Genomic DNA, 13,667 nt, shown 5'->3' with positions numbered 1-13,667 from the left:
AATCAGCCATTTGTTTATCATGCCCAGCCAGGAGTGTTTTTCGTCTCCCCATTGAGGTGATGGAATTGGCCCACTGAGAAATAGCTTAATTTTTAATTTTCCCATAGTGTTCAAAAGAATATTAAAGTCCTTTTTCAGAATCTCAGATTTCTGCTTCGCCAGATCGTTGGCTCCAACATGCACAACTAAACACTCAATATCTGGCTGATCAGCGGTTAGAGAGAGAATTTTGCGAGTTAAAACAGACACAGTGTCACCAGGAAAAGAAATCACTCTGGTTTTCTTGGGATTGCAGACGTGACTGATTCCATTTACTGCTTCATCTCCAACAATAAGCACTTTTGACATACCTTTCGTTTTCCTGGTGGTCGCTTTGTCCTTTGGGGTCTTCGGGGGAGGATGTGTTGGTTTTGCCTCATTGTTGATGTTTAAAGGTGAGGTTTCACTCAGATGAGCAGACTGAAGTGCAGAAAATCTGTTTTTCAGTGGGATTCCCACAGTGTCAGAATGTTTTGAGGTTTGGGCTGGTTGCTCTGTCCTTGGGAGTCGGTGGAGCTGTTTGTTTTTCTTCGGTGGAGCAGGTGTTGAAGTTGAAGGTGGGTTTCGGCTCAGAGCCGGCCACGCTGATTTGTCCAGGTGAGGGGTTCTCCCTGACAGTCGTCTCATCGGATCCGCAGTGTGAGACTTTTGCTCCAGCTTGGCACCCAGAGCGTTCCAGGGTGGGCTGCTTGATGTGAGGCGTACGACCTCTCCGTTGATTTGAGGAAGAGTTGTCTCATTTTCACAGGTAGCGTTGATTTCAATGTTCACCTCCAGCAGTTTGATCTTCATTTCTATAGACTGAAGTCGTTGTATAATACTGCTGAGGTCTCTGGGGTCGGCCGGAGGCATTTTGTCCTGGTTCAACTTGGAGATGAAGAAAAGTAAGGTAAAAAATAAAAGTAAGAAAATCCCTCAGTCCTTTAGGTTTGAAGTAATCCAGTTATGATATCAAAAATGTAAAATATAACTATAAAAACTGTCACTTTAAAAATAACTCCGGCAAAGTTATCAGTAAGAATGAGAGAGAGCGGGATAAGCTGTTCTTCCTTCAGCTCCCACAGAAGAACATAAAAGACATGTATATTAGACTCTATAGACTCTTTAGACTCAGCACAGAAACACTGAGGAACCAGAACTGAACCTCCAGAACCCGAATCCAGGAACCAGAGGTTCAGTGAATTTGGTGTTGAAGGTGTGGAGGAGGATCAGTGAGTCAGAGGAAACTCTGTAGAAGGACAGAATGCCAGCAGGACAGTCCACATACACTGATACTCTGTTAGAGACAGAGGAGGAGGAGAGACGAGTTTCTATGTTATTGTGCCAGACAGAGTAACCTTTAACATCAGAGCAGTTCAGACTCCAGGAATGATCATTCCATCCAAACACACAGTCTTCACCGTTTCCTTTCCTCCTGATTCTTCTGTAACTCACTGATATATCAACTTCTCCTCTCCACTCGACCTCCCAGTAACAGCGACCAGTCAGACCAGTTCTACACAGCAGCTGATTCCAGTCATCAAATCTGTCTGGATGATCAGGATATGACTGAAGCTCCTCTACACATGTCACCTTCCTGTTGTCTTCAGACAGTTTGAGTTTTCTGCTCACTGTGTTTGTGTCGATGGTGAGTTGACAGGAATCTGATGGAGAGAACAAACACAATCCAGCTGCAGTTATTGATCATTTATTGACACTTTGATGATGACTCCTGAATGAGTGATGTGACAGTTTGAAGATGGTTGAATGTGAGCTGCTTTGTTGTCATGAATCAGATGAAAAACACACTTACATCTCCATGGACCTGGTGTCAGGAATCGGACTCCAGCAGGCTCCACCCTGAAAGGAGGAGGGGGGTCAGACCATCAGTCTCTTTCAGCAGCAAACATGGACATTACATGTCTCTCAGACACACATTGTCCTCCACTGAGACAGGAACAGTCCAACATTTGGATTGCAAACTGCAGTGGATGTAGGAAGGACAGTTGGTGCTGCTGCAGCACAACTCATTTCTCCAAACACAGGAAAAGCTCCAACAGAGAGGAGAAAGGAAATCCCTCAGTAACAACCTGAAGAAACTCACTGAAGCCTAAAAGGACATCAGGAAACTAAGAAAACATTTCTGGAAGCTCAACCTGATTTAATAATCAGCATTAAAATACAATCAATCTAAACTCTGACACAACACCTGGATACCTGTTCCATCCACACTCCCACACACAGATGAAGGAATGAAACACTAAACAGCCCTGCTGCTGAAAACCTGCTGTGGCCTCACTGGAATATCCAGAAATACAAACATTAAAAAGGAGAAGCTGCATCACATTCAACAAAGAGTTCAACAAGAATCAAAGATTTGATCTCTGAGCTCAGACTCACAAACCAGGGAGAGGCTTCCATCATCACACACCTCTGACAAACACCTCCAACCTTTCAGCACTTCCTCTACCAACCAACACCACCAGGTGGCGCTGCACACATTTACAATGAGACCAAGAAGAAGAAGCAGCTTCCTGAATCCAGCAGCTGCAGTAATGGCTTGTAAAATTAATCCTACCTCCACTGCAGAAGTTCTGGATCAGCTGATCTTGTCTTTTTTATCTTTCTCAGTAAATTTATCAGAACAAGTTTCTGCTCTCATTTCTACTTTTTCCTAATCATTCACTGGATTTCTTCCGTCCTTCTGGAAAACAAGAGATTTACTTTCTTTCCATTTATATGTTTGATTATTTTCCAGATGTCGCCTCCTGGTGGAGATCAAAATAACAAATAGATAAAACTACTAAAGTATTACATTTCTATTTTCTCCTTATGAATGTTTTTTACTAGATGCTGCTTCATGTTGTTGAGGAAATATAACTACTTTGAGTGTTTAATATAGTTAATTTCACAGCCATGTGCATTTAGGTAGATTGAACATTCTTATCTGGACAAAAACTAAACAGATGTAAGCTAGGAGACAGCCAGGAGGCAAGAGATAAACATTCTCTTGGAGGAGTTTAACCAAAACACTATTCTCTTGAAAGGCTTTAAATTAGGTGGGCCATAAACCATATCTCCCTGGCTCAGAGGTCGAAGGTCGGGGGTTTCTCAGAGAAGAGGGCTGCATCTGGAGTTGGTTACAGCCTGGTACTAACGTCTAATTTTAAGGCATCTTTAAATACTAATCGCATGTTTTTGATTAAAGTTTATTACCCAAGTTAGAAGTATTAATCTAGTAGATGATGAATGTATTTGAAAAATGTATTATCAGTGACAATTTCGGAATCAAAGGAAAATTGTTTGAATTAGAAAAGGAATTCTACCTCATTTTGTTCTGTGAGAGGACAAAGATTTAAGTTTTTGGAGATGCTGAAATCAGAAAAGCAGAAAACTATGTTTGATTAAAATAACTTATAATTTTAACAAGTAGTAAACGACTTTTGATTTCTGCCTAAACTGAGGGGAAGGTCTAAGTCTTTCCAAGGTAGCTTTTGGTTGGTCAAAACAGGGAACGCCCTATTTGCATATATTAACAAAAAGAAACGCCTTCATTAGAAAAGTGAATGCTCAAGAATACGAAGTCAGATGGCTGCTTGATTCTGCTTTTTGCATCCGCCTTCTCCAAAGACGCGTCTTTGTCCTTCTTTCTGTCTTTGTTCTCTTCTTTTAATTCTCTGACTCAGGTAAAGAATGTACTTCTCTGTAATCTGCAGTTTCCTTGTTAATTCATATGGTGTTTTCCCATTGGATTAAACTCTGTAACACTGTGACGTCAGCACGCCTCGTTGTTTTCTTCCGGCCGTGAAGTCATCCGCTCAGGGACCCGGGAAGGAAGAAAAGAGAGCCAAGCTTTTTCCAAAATTAAGCTAATTTAGAGTTTTTCTTCCAACAATGTGTAAAATATTTTAACTAAACTTTATCAAATTTTGAGTTTTGCTTCAAATCTAAAGTTATTTATTTTTCTATATGTGAACTTTTAAACATCCATCTGACCATTATGAAGATCATTTTCTTCTCATCTTTGCTTCTTGGGGCTGATTGGTCAGGAGCTCCATCCAACATTGTTTTAAAGTTCTTTCTATCCTCCGTTGATCATCATGGAAATCTAACTACTGAACTATTCTGACTCTCTGATGAGTGATGTGCAGTGTTGGCATAGTTACTTTGAAAAAGTAACTTTAATCAGACTACTGATTACTCCTTGAAAAAGTAACTTAGTTATATTACTGACTACTTGATTTGGAAAGTAACTAAGTTACACTAAAAGTAACTTTTTAGTTACTTTTAGCAGCTGCTAACAACAACGCTCCACCTCCTGTGAAAATAACATTGATCTTTGCCAATACTTTTTTGTAAGCTATTTTATAATGGTAACATCAACAATGTGTCTCCACTCACTTATTATGTCATTTATCTGTATATTTTTAACTTCCTGTCCATCAGCCAATCAGCTTCTTGTATTTTCTCAGTAGATCCATCAGTGGAAGCCCCGCCCAGCCCATGATGCTCCTGGTTTGTGAAGACAGAGAGACAAACTGAACTCTGATAGGAAACAGTTTCAAACTGATTTTCTCTCTCCAACCTCTTGGTTCCACATGGAGCTATATTTGGCCCCCTGCTGCTCTGACTACCATGTCATTGTGGTTCCAGTAGATGGGTCGGTTTCCCAGGTTCATACAGTACTAAGTCAAACATTTCTACAGTTTATCATTGGACACTCTTTGAAAAGCTACACAGTCCAAATAATTTGAGTTTTTTTCACAGTCATAAAAGATAAAATGAGCTTCAGAATGTCAAGTAATATTTTCACCATGTTATTCGTCTATTCATAATTGTCGAGGTTCTTAACTAAGTGTTTAATTATCGATCTAAATATTTATCTTCAAACTAAATGTTTCCCAGCAGACTGACTAAAGACATTTCTCCCTCTTCCTCCTCTATCAGACCTTCTCTGCTCCTGCAGCAGGTTCCTCCATACCTGAGAGCTTCCAGTCTCCAGTGTGGATCCTTCAGTCCAGCCCACAGCAGCTTCACTCCTGAGTCTCCTGGATGATTGTAGCTCAGGTCCAACTCTTTCAGATGGGAGGGGTTGGAGGTCAGAGCTGAGGCCAGAGAAGCACAGCCTTCCTCTGAGACCAAACAGCCTGATAAGCTGCAGACACACAATTCATCACATGATGAGAAAATGAGAACATTGAGGTAGATCCCAAATTCTGAACTGGACATTTAAAAGAGAGGAAAACACACAAGAAACTGGTGCTTAATCTAGTTATATGAAATATTAATAAAATTGTATTTCCTTTTGTAGGTATAAAAATCAACATTTCCCACATGATGGTTGAGAAAATCTTACAACTGCTGGGAGGAAGGATCTGCAATAATGCTCCTTGTGTGCACCAGGATGCAGCAATCTATCAAATATCAAGAGCTACACTATCAGTAATGGAGCTTCGGCGAAACTTTAGTCTGGGAGACAACACACAGCTGATCTACGTCATCCAATCACCACGCCCCCACCACAGCCAATCAGGATGGGTGCGCCGCACCGCTCCAGCCAATCGTCCACGGATCCCTTCAAAAGGACAAGCTACCTTGGATCTTCCTGCTCTTCAGCCGCGCTTTGAGTCTACCGGTACGTATGCACTTTTCCAACCTCTCCCAAATTAAGCCAGCTAGTTTCAGCTGCCTCCCATCCACCAGCAATCCCGGTCTTTCCGTTCCTAATCCAGTTCACAGAAGCACCTTCCAATCAGCTTCCCCCTCTTTCAGAACCAGATCCAGGGAGTGTCCCTCACCTGCCGGCTGCACTCCTGTTGACTCCCAGTTATTCCTCACCAATCTAATCACCCCATCACGCCTTCCTTCGGCCACCATCGGTGGCGGCAAGCTGGAAATTTTTCTGTCTTTCCCTCATTGATGATGCAGGCGTCCTCTGCCATCCGCCTGGTTCCCCGCTCCGGCTCACCATCCTCGGCTGCTGCGACTCACTAGCGCTGTCCGCTGCAGCCAAGTGCTGGTTGTCTCCACGATCCGCTGTGACTCCATCGTTGCACGTCGGCTCTTCCCGCTCGTCCCATCATGGACTCGATCCGTTGCCTGATTGTATTTCCCAGTCCACCTCCAGGAGAACGCCGCCATCAGTCCGCTATGCTCACCTCTGAGTATCTCGGCTTGCAGCTGGCTCTTCAGTCTCATCAACTGGGAACTTCATTTGTGCCCATTGGGCATTGTCTAGGTAAGACATACCCGCTCCCGACTTGTTCATTTTCATACGCATCATGTCAGTGTCAGCGCACCAGTACCTTTAACTAGAGTTTTTCTCGCCTCTGGTCAGTTCGCATCTTCAGGGTCTCGATTAGCTCAATTAGTTAGCAGAACAGGGTTTTAAAACTGATCTCAGTCTCACTAGCCCTCCTTTCTAATGGCGGATGCTCTTTGTCAAACTCACTCTGTTATTTCCCTGCTCAGGCCACCTTAATCATCTCTTCCCTCTGTTGCTTAGATCGCTTCAAATTCTGTCACAAATCCCAGTTTGTATCTCAGCACATTCAGCTCTTCAGCCCTAGCTGCGCTGGTCTCTTAATCGCAGCACCATTTTCTTTAAGCTTTTCATGACCAGTAGAGGGGATTCTTTCAAAGTTACATATGAAACGCACCTGAAAACAAATGCCTAACAAGTCTTGCAGACTGCAGGCCAGATAGGCCTCGACCCGGCAACCTCATTTGGGGGGAACACTATCCTGAGCTTCGCCGGAACCGATCACCTGCCCTTGGTGAGCCTAAGCTCACTAGTCTTCTGCCGGGTTTGAGCGCCAAAGAATTGTATCATTAAACCTTCTAACTGCTAATTTTCTCTGTGTGAGTCAATCCAGATTGAATTAGCCTGATCTCCACTTTTCTAAATATCTCTCTTCTTGGTTCATTCAGGCTGCCGTAAAGGAAAACCAGCCATGTTTGTGTGTCCAGAATTAGCCTGGTTACCCATCTCACAGTAACACATCTATTATTATTTTACTCTATTATTGAAAAAACATTTGCGTACTAACAGATGGAATGTAATGGACAGAAATCTGGTTTCACCAGGATTGAGAACATTTTACCTGAGAGTTTCCAGGTTGCAGTTTGGACTCTTCAGTCCAGCAGAGAGAAGCTTCACTCCTGAATCCTGCAGGTTGTTGTTACTCAGGTCCAGTTCTCTGAGACTGGAGGACTGGGAGCTGAGAACTGAGGACAGAGCTTCACAGCTTCTCTCTGAGAGGTTACAGTCACTCAGTCTGAGGAGACAGAGAGAAAAATCTGTTATTAAACAATTCTTCAAAATGTATGCTTTTTTCTCCCAGTAAGCGATAGTCTTTTTGAAAAATTTAAAAAATATATATTTTCCACATCTTTGTTACATGTATTGTGAATTGGTTTATTCTATAGATGGGTCTGCAGCCTTAAAAAACTGCAATACATCAGCCAGTAAGGAGGCTGGCAAGAGAAACATTAATTTCTACAATGAACTCCATTAATCCAGTGTCAGATTCAGCAGAAAAAATAATTTCTGCTGCTTAAACATGTAGCATTATGAATAGTCACCAATGAGAGCCGGTCTCTCTTTTACTTATTATCTGCTAGCAGCCAACATTGAGGAGGAAATGCATGAGTAAACAAACTGATAAAGTATGACTCAATATTTATCTCATCATTGACAGATTTTTATCAAAAATAAATGCAGTAAAAATCTGTGTCCTTACAGAGCTTTGTTGGAGGCTTTAACCACTGGCAGCAGCCTCAGAAGAACCTCCTCTGAAGCAGAGTATTTCTTCAGGTCAAACACATCCAGATCTTTTCCTGATGACACTAAGATGAAACCCAGAGCTGACCACTGAGCAGGAGACAGTTTATCTGTGGAGAGACTTCCTGAACTCAGAGACTGTTGGATCTCCTCCACTAGAGAACGATCATTCAGTTCATTCAGACAGTGGAACAGATTGATACTTTTCTCTGCAGACACATTTTTATTGATCTTCTCCTTGATGTACTGAACTGTTTCCTGATTGGCGTGTGAACTACTTTGTGTTTGTGTCAGCAGACCTTGTAGGACTCTCTGATTGGTCTGCAGTGAAAGACCCAGGAGGAAGCGGAGGAACAAGTCCAGGTGTCCATTTGGACTCTGTAAGGCCTGATCAACAGCTCTCTGATGGATAGACTTTAGTTTAGGTTTATTAATTGATGGAAATTTCTTAGACGTTTGTGTTTCTTTCATCAGGTTGACACCAGAGTTGATGAAGGTCAGATGAACATGAAGAGCAGCCAGAAACTCCTGAACACTCAGATGGACGAAGCAGAACACCTTGTCCTGGTACAGACCTCTCTCCTCTTTAAAGATCTGTGTGAACACTCCTGAGTACACTGAGGCTGCTCTGATATTGATGCCACACTCTATCAGGTCTGATTCATAGAAGATCAGGTTTCCTTTCTGCAGCTGATCAAAAGCCAGTTTTCCCAGAGACTCAATCATCTTCCTGCTCTCTGGAGTCCAGTGTGGATCTGTTTCAGCTCCTCCATCATACTTGACCTTCTTCACTTTGGTCTGAACCACCAGGAAGTGGATATACATCTCAGTCAGGGTTCTGGGCAGCTCTCCTCCCTTTCTGTTCTTCAACACATCCTCCAGAACTGTAGCAGTGATCCAGCAGAAGACTGGGATGTGGCACATGATGTGGAGGCTTCGTGATGTCTTCATGTGGGAGATGATCCTGCTGGCCTGGTCCTCATCTCTGATTCTCTTCCTGAAGTACTCCTCCTTCTGTGGGTCATTGAACCCTCTGACCTCTGTCACCATGCCAACACACTGAGGAGGGATCTGATTGGCTGCTGCAGGTCGTGTGGTTATCCAGAGGAGAGCAGAAGGAAGCAGTTTCCCCCTGATGAGGTTTGTCAGCAGAACCTCCACTGAGGTGGACTCTGTAGCATCAGTCAGGATCTCCTTGTTGTGGAAGTCCAGAGGAAGTCGACTCTCATCCAAGCCATCAAATATGAACAGAACTTGCAAGTGTTCAAAGCTGCAGATTTCTTTGGTTTCAGTAAAGAAGTGATGAACAAGTTCCACCAAACTGAACTTTTTCTCTTTCAACACATTCAACTCTCTGAACATGAATGGAAATATTAACTGGATGTTCTGGTGGGCTTTGTCTTCAGCCCAGTCCAGAGTGAACTTCTGTGTTAAGACTGTTTTCCCAATGCCAGCCACCCCCTTTGTCATCAGTGTTCTCATTGGTTGATCTCTTCCAGGTGGAACTTTAAAGATGTCTTCTTGTCTGATTGTTGTTTCTGGTCTGTTTGATTTCCTGGATGCTGTTTCAATCTGTCTGACCTCATGTTCATCATTGACCTCTCCAGTCCCTCCCTCTGTGATGTAGAGCTCTGTGTAGATCTGGTTCAGAAGGGTTGGACTTCCTGCTTTAGCAATCCCCTCAAACACAGACTGGAACTTCTTCTTCAGACCAGATTTAAGTTGATGTTGACAAACTGTAGCAAGATGTTCTAAATTAAAACAAAATGTAATATCAGGAAATAAACAAAATCATCTTTTAAAGTTGACTTGAATAAATATAATTCCTTCTCTTCAGACATCAATACATGTGTGATTTCCATTAGCTCAAATATTTGTAGAAATCCTCTTACTGTTCATCAGTCGGTCAGCCAGCTTTTCATGCTTCATCCTCCTCAGGAAGTTCATTGTGATCTTCATCACTGCCTCTCTGCTGCTCCTCCTCTGTTCTTCTTCCTCACCTTCCAACACCTTATCTTTTTTCTGACTCTCTGAGCATTCTGTGTAATCTGGATTCAGAACCTTCTGGATCTTCTTTAACTCGTTCTTCACAAAACTGACAATGTTCTTCTCCAGCAGCTGGAACAGAATTATAGATGACGGAAACAACAGACTGAAATCATGGAGCCAAACACCAGATGGATGTTGGACAGACTGACAGTCCTCTGATCTACAAAGTGCAACATGAAGATGAACAAAACCCATAGAAAGTTAGTGGTTCAAATACAGACCATAAATATGGAGTCCAGCTGTGTTTGATGCTGCTGGGTAGACAGATCTCTATGAATCTCTGAACTCTGCTGGTCCACTCTGTGGAGGAACCAGGAACCATTAGGAAGTCAGGAAATATTAATCCAGCAGTAAAATCAAATGGAATCACCAGGAGTTCTACATTTAAATCGTTAAATCAAAACAAAACAAAATTTATTTGTATAGCACCTTTCATCTACAAGGCACTTCAAAGTGATTTACATCATAAAAACACAAAATTATAAAGTCATAGAACACACAGTCAACATTACATTTGGCACATCAGATTATTGATTAAAGTTTTGAGATAAGGTTTCAAAATCAACTCTAAACAGCTCGGTTTTTAGTATAGATTTGAAGAAGCTCTGTGTTTCAGCTGTTTTGCTGTTTTCTGCAAGTTTGTTCCAGATTATTGATGCATAGAAGCTGAACCAAACATCGAGTTTGATTCAGAACATTTTCATAATATTTTCCAAATGAAAACCTATGTTTTCATCTGGAAAACATAAGTTAATGCAAAACACAATGACTTGCAGTTAAATGTTTGTGGTTCAAAGGTCATGTCAGCAAAATAATTTAGGAGTCCTGATTGTTGATTTTCTTTGTTTTTTATGTTTTAAATATTAGAGGTGACAGTAGAAATGTGAGTTGATTCTGGTTAAATATTTTGTTTCCTGTTATACATTAGCAGTCATTTGTTACTTATGGTGCTAATAACCGACCAGTAGGGGGCAGTATCACAACTTTAATGATGGGTAAATGGATCTCAGGCAAAAATTAGATTAGTTTTTCAGACTTCTGATAAGAAGGATGTGGAGAAGCTCTGGTTAGAGACTGTGATTCTAACCTGGCATATATTATTCAGGGAAGATCTTTCATTAATTTTTGTGGTACCAACAATCCAGTTGGTCTCCAACGAAGCCCAACTTCATTGCAGTCATTGTAGTCCAATGAAATCCATGTTAGCATGTTTCTTATTGGAACATGTTACCATGGAGATTTAAATGTCAATTATGTAAGACATGTGAAAAGAAGATGACATAAAATTCAGTCTAATGTTCGAATGACAACAGAACCCAACAGAACTTGGTATTGTCACATGGTCACAATGACAGATATAAACAGAACAGTAACAACAGTTAGAAACAGCTCACCTCCATGATGGTGGAGATCCAGGCGATTTAAAGTAAATGGGATTATTCTTTGACCTGTTGCTCCTGAAGGGCACAATGCTGGGTTTTGGTTCTGGTGTGAATCTCTGATGGATCCTGATAGAAAAATTCTCATTAGAAACTTTCTGTCGTGTTTTGCTTTCAGAACATTTTTTTTATGTGACAGTAAAATAAAGAGCTGTAAAACAAGAACAGAACCAGACAGATCAGCTGCCTGATGTCCTAAATGATTCCTATCAGAACCGGTCCAATCCTCCAACATGTTCTTGATCATTGATCCTCCTGAATAATGTCCAACCTTGTTTAAAGAGCAGAAAGATTTGTTTCTGAGACAAACATGTAGGTTTGAAATGACTGAGAGAAGTTTGGTGATCTTAGAGTGGAAATGATTCCTGGTTCTTCTCCATGTCAGAGCTCAACACTGACCATCCAAGGAGGATCTGATGGAGCTTCAATCAGAACCAGATGGTCCGTTAGAGACACTGAAGCCCACTGCTCAATCAGATCCACGTAATATTTAGTTTAACTGTAGTAATGGTTGATAATCTGCCATGTTGGATTATGGTTGAAATACAGAGGTGGAATCATAAAATTAATTCATAAAATTATTTTTATGAATTAAAAATAATTCCGCGGGTTCGACTCCCGGAATGTATTTTCTTTCAGAATGAATCTGTCTTTGTCAGATTAAAGAGAAAGATGCAAATATCAAAGTAGAAATAAAATTCACTTCGATTTGTTCTTGTGTTAATATTAATATCGGACAAAATAAATTAGTTTTTCCTTTGTAAAAATTAGGCTTATAATAAACAGAATAAAACACAGTTAAATGTTTCTGGTTCAAATGTCAACATAATAGTTTATAAGAGTGTGTCCTGACTGAGGATTTCTAAGACTCTTTCTGTATGGTGTGAATAACTGACCAGTAGGGGGCAGTATCACAACATAAATGATGGTTAAATGGATCTCAGGGAAAAATGAAATTAGTTTTTGAGACTTCTGTTAACTAGTGAAGCTCTGGGTAGAGACTGTGGATCTAAACGGACCTGTTTGATTTTTGTACAAAGGAGCCAGTTGAACTTTTTGTGTTCATAGTAACATGTTACTTATTGGAACATGTTTCCATGGAGACATCATATGTATTACATCTTTGACGTAATATGTATGAAAAGAAAAGTAACCTGAAATTCAGTCCAATGTTTTCATGACAAAAGAACCAAACAGAATTTTTTATCGTCACATGGCAACAATGACAGATAAACTGAACAGTTACAACAGTTAGAAACATCTAACCTCTCTGATGGTGGACATCCAGGAGATTTAAAGTCAAAGATTGCATTCTTTGACCTGTTGCTCTTAAAGGACACACAGCTGGGTTCTGGTTCTGGTTTGAGTCTCTGATGGATCCTGACAGAAACATGATGATTAAAACTTAATCTGTTCAGTCTGGATGAAGCAGCAAAGAGGAGCAGAACTTGTTGGGTCTCATGGCCACAATGAGAGATATAAACAGAAGAGTTACAGCAATTAAAAACATCTCACCTCTCTGATGGTGGAGATCCAGGAGATTTAAAGTCAATGCGAAAACCCTTTGACCTGTCACTCTTAAAGGACACACAGCTGGGTTCTGGTTCTGGTTTTGGTTCTAGTCTCTGATGGATTCTGACAGAAACATGATGATTAAAACTTAATCAGCAAAGAGGAGCAGCAGCAGCTTCATCACCACGTCTGTTCTGGCCTGATATAGTGAACGCTGTGTGAAAAGGGCTGTGGACAGTTAGAGATGGTGACCTCACCTCTGACCTTTGCTCTGGCTCTCATCTTCCCCACACAGAGTGGTTTTAGAGGGAGGGACTCCCTCCTCTCTGTCCTCACACTGATCCATGCTGCTGAATTCACATCAGCTCACACACACTTTCTACCTTCACCTGCAGAGGAAACACACATCATTCATCTGCACATCAACTCTGATCATCCTTTACATCATTAGAGCTGGAAAAAGATCAGCTGCTCCTCCTCTGATTGGCTCTTCTTCTCTGCTTCATATCAGTGTCAGGTGAATGCAGTCAGACAGCAGAGAGGCAGAGGAAGCTGCCATCAGCTGCTGCACTTCTACTATCAGTCCACTAGATGGAGACATGGAGCAACATTTACATTCACTGATTCAACCTGAATAACGGGAAGTATTTTACTCAGTTAATGATTAATCTCTACAAGTGGATTATCTGCTGCATCAAACTGTCATAATAAATTGAACAGATTTCAACAATACTATTTAATAAAAATAATAATACATAATATTAATTTATTTTAAAAGGAAGCAATAAGAAACTTTGGTTTCTGACTTTAACAGTTGAGTCCAGCATTTGATTCCTGGAAATAAAAACATGAAGCAAAGAAAAAAA

At 41.1% G+C, this 13,667-nt stretch overlaps 1 protein-coding gene across 1 annotated transcript; it reads right to left on the bottom strand.

Annotated features, from left to right (window-relative positions):
• Positions 1–1,048: 1,048 nt before the first annotated feature.
• Positions 1,049–13,445, bottom strand: LOC122847056 (NLR family CARD domain-containing protein 3-like). Its single transcript, XM_044144416.1, has 10 exons — positions 13,059–13,445; positions 12,556–12,669; positions 11,245–11,358; positions 10,072–10,150; positions 9,694–9,919; positions 7,761–9,552; positions 7,122–7,295; positions 5,000–5,173; positions 1,832–1,878; positions 1,049–1,682 (listed from the first exon to the last, which is right to left on the bottom strand). Exons 1-10 carry the CDS (start codon positions 13,145–13,147, stop codon positions 1,150–1,152), a joined length of 3,342 nt encoding a protein of 1,113 aa, XP_044000351.1. The 5' UTR covers positions 13,148–13,445; the 3' UTR covers positions 1,049–1,149.
• Positions 13,446–13,667: the final 222 nt, after the last annotated feature.

The sequence above is a fragment of the Gambusia affinis genome, linkage group LG17 (assembly GCF_019740435.1).
Source record: "Gambusia affinis linkage group LG17, SWU_Gaff_1.0, whole genome shotgun sequence".
Taxonomy (NCBI): Eukaryota; Metazoa; Chordata; class Actinopteri; order Cyprinodontiformes; family Poeciliidae; genus Gambusia; species Gambusia affinis.
The sequence above is the reverse complement of the archived record's forward strand: the minus strand, read 5'-3'. Positions and strand labels throughout refer to the sequence as shown.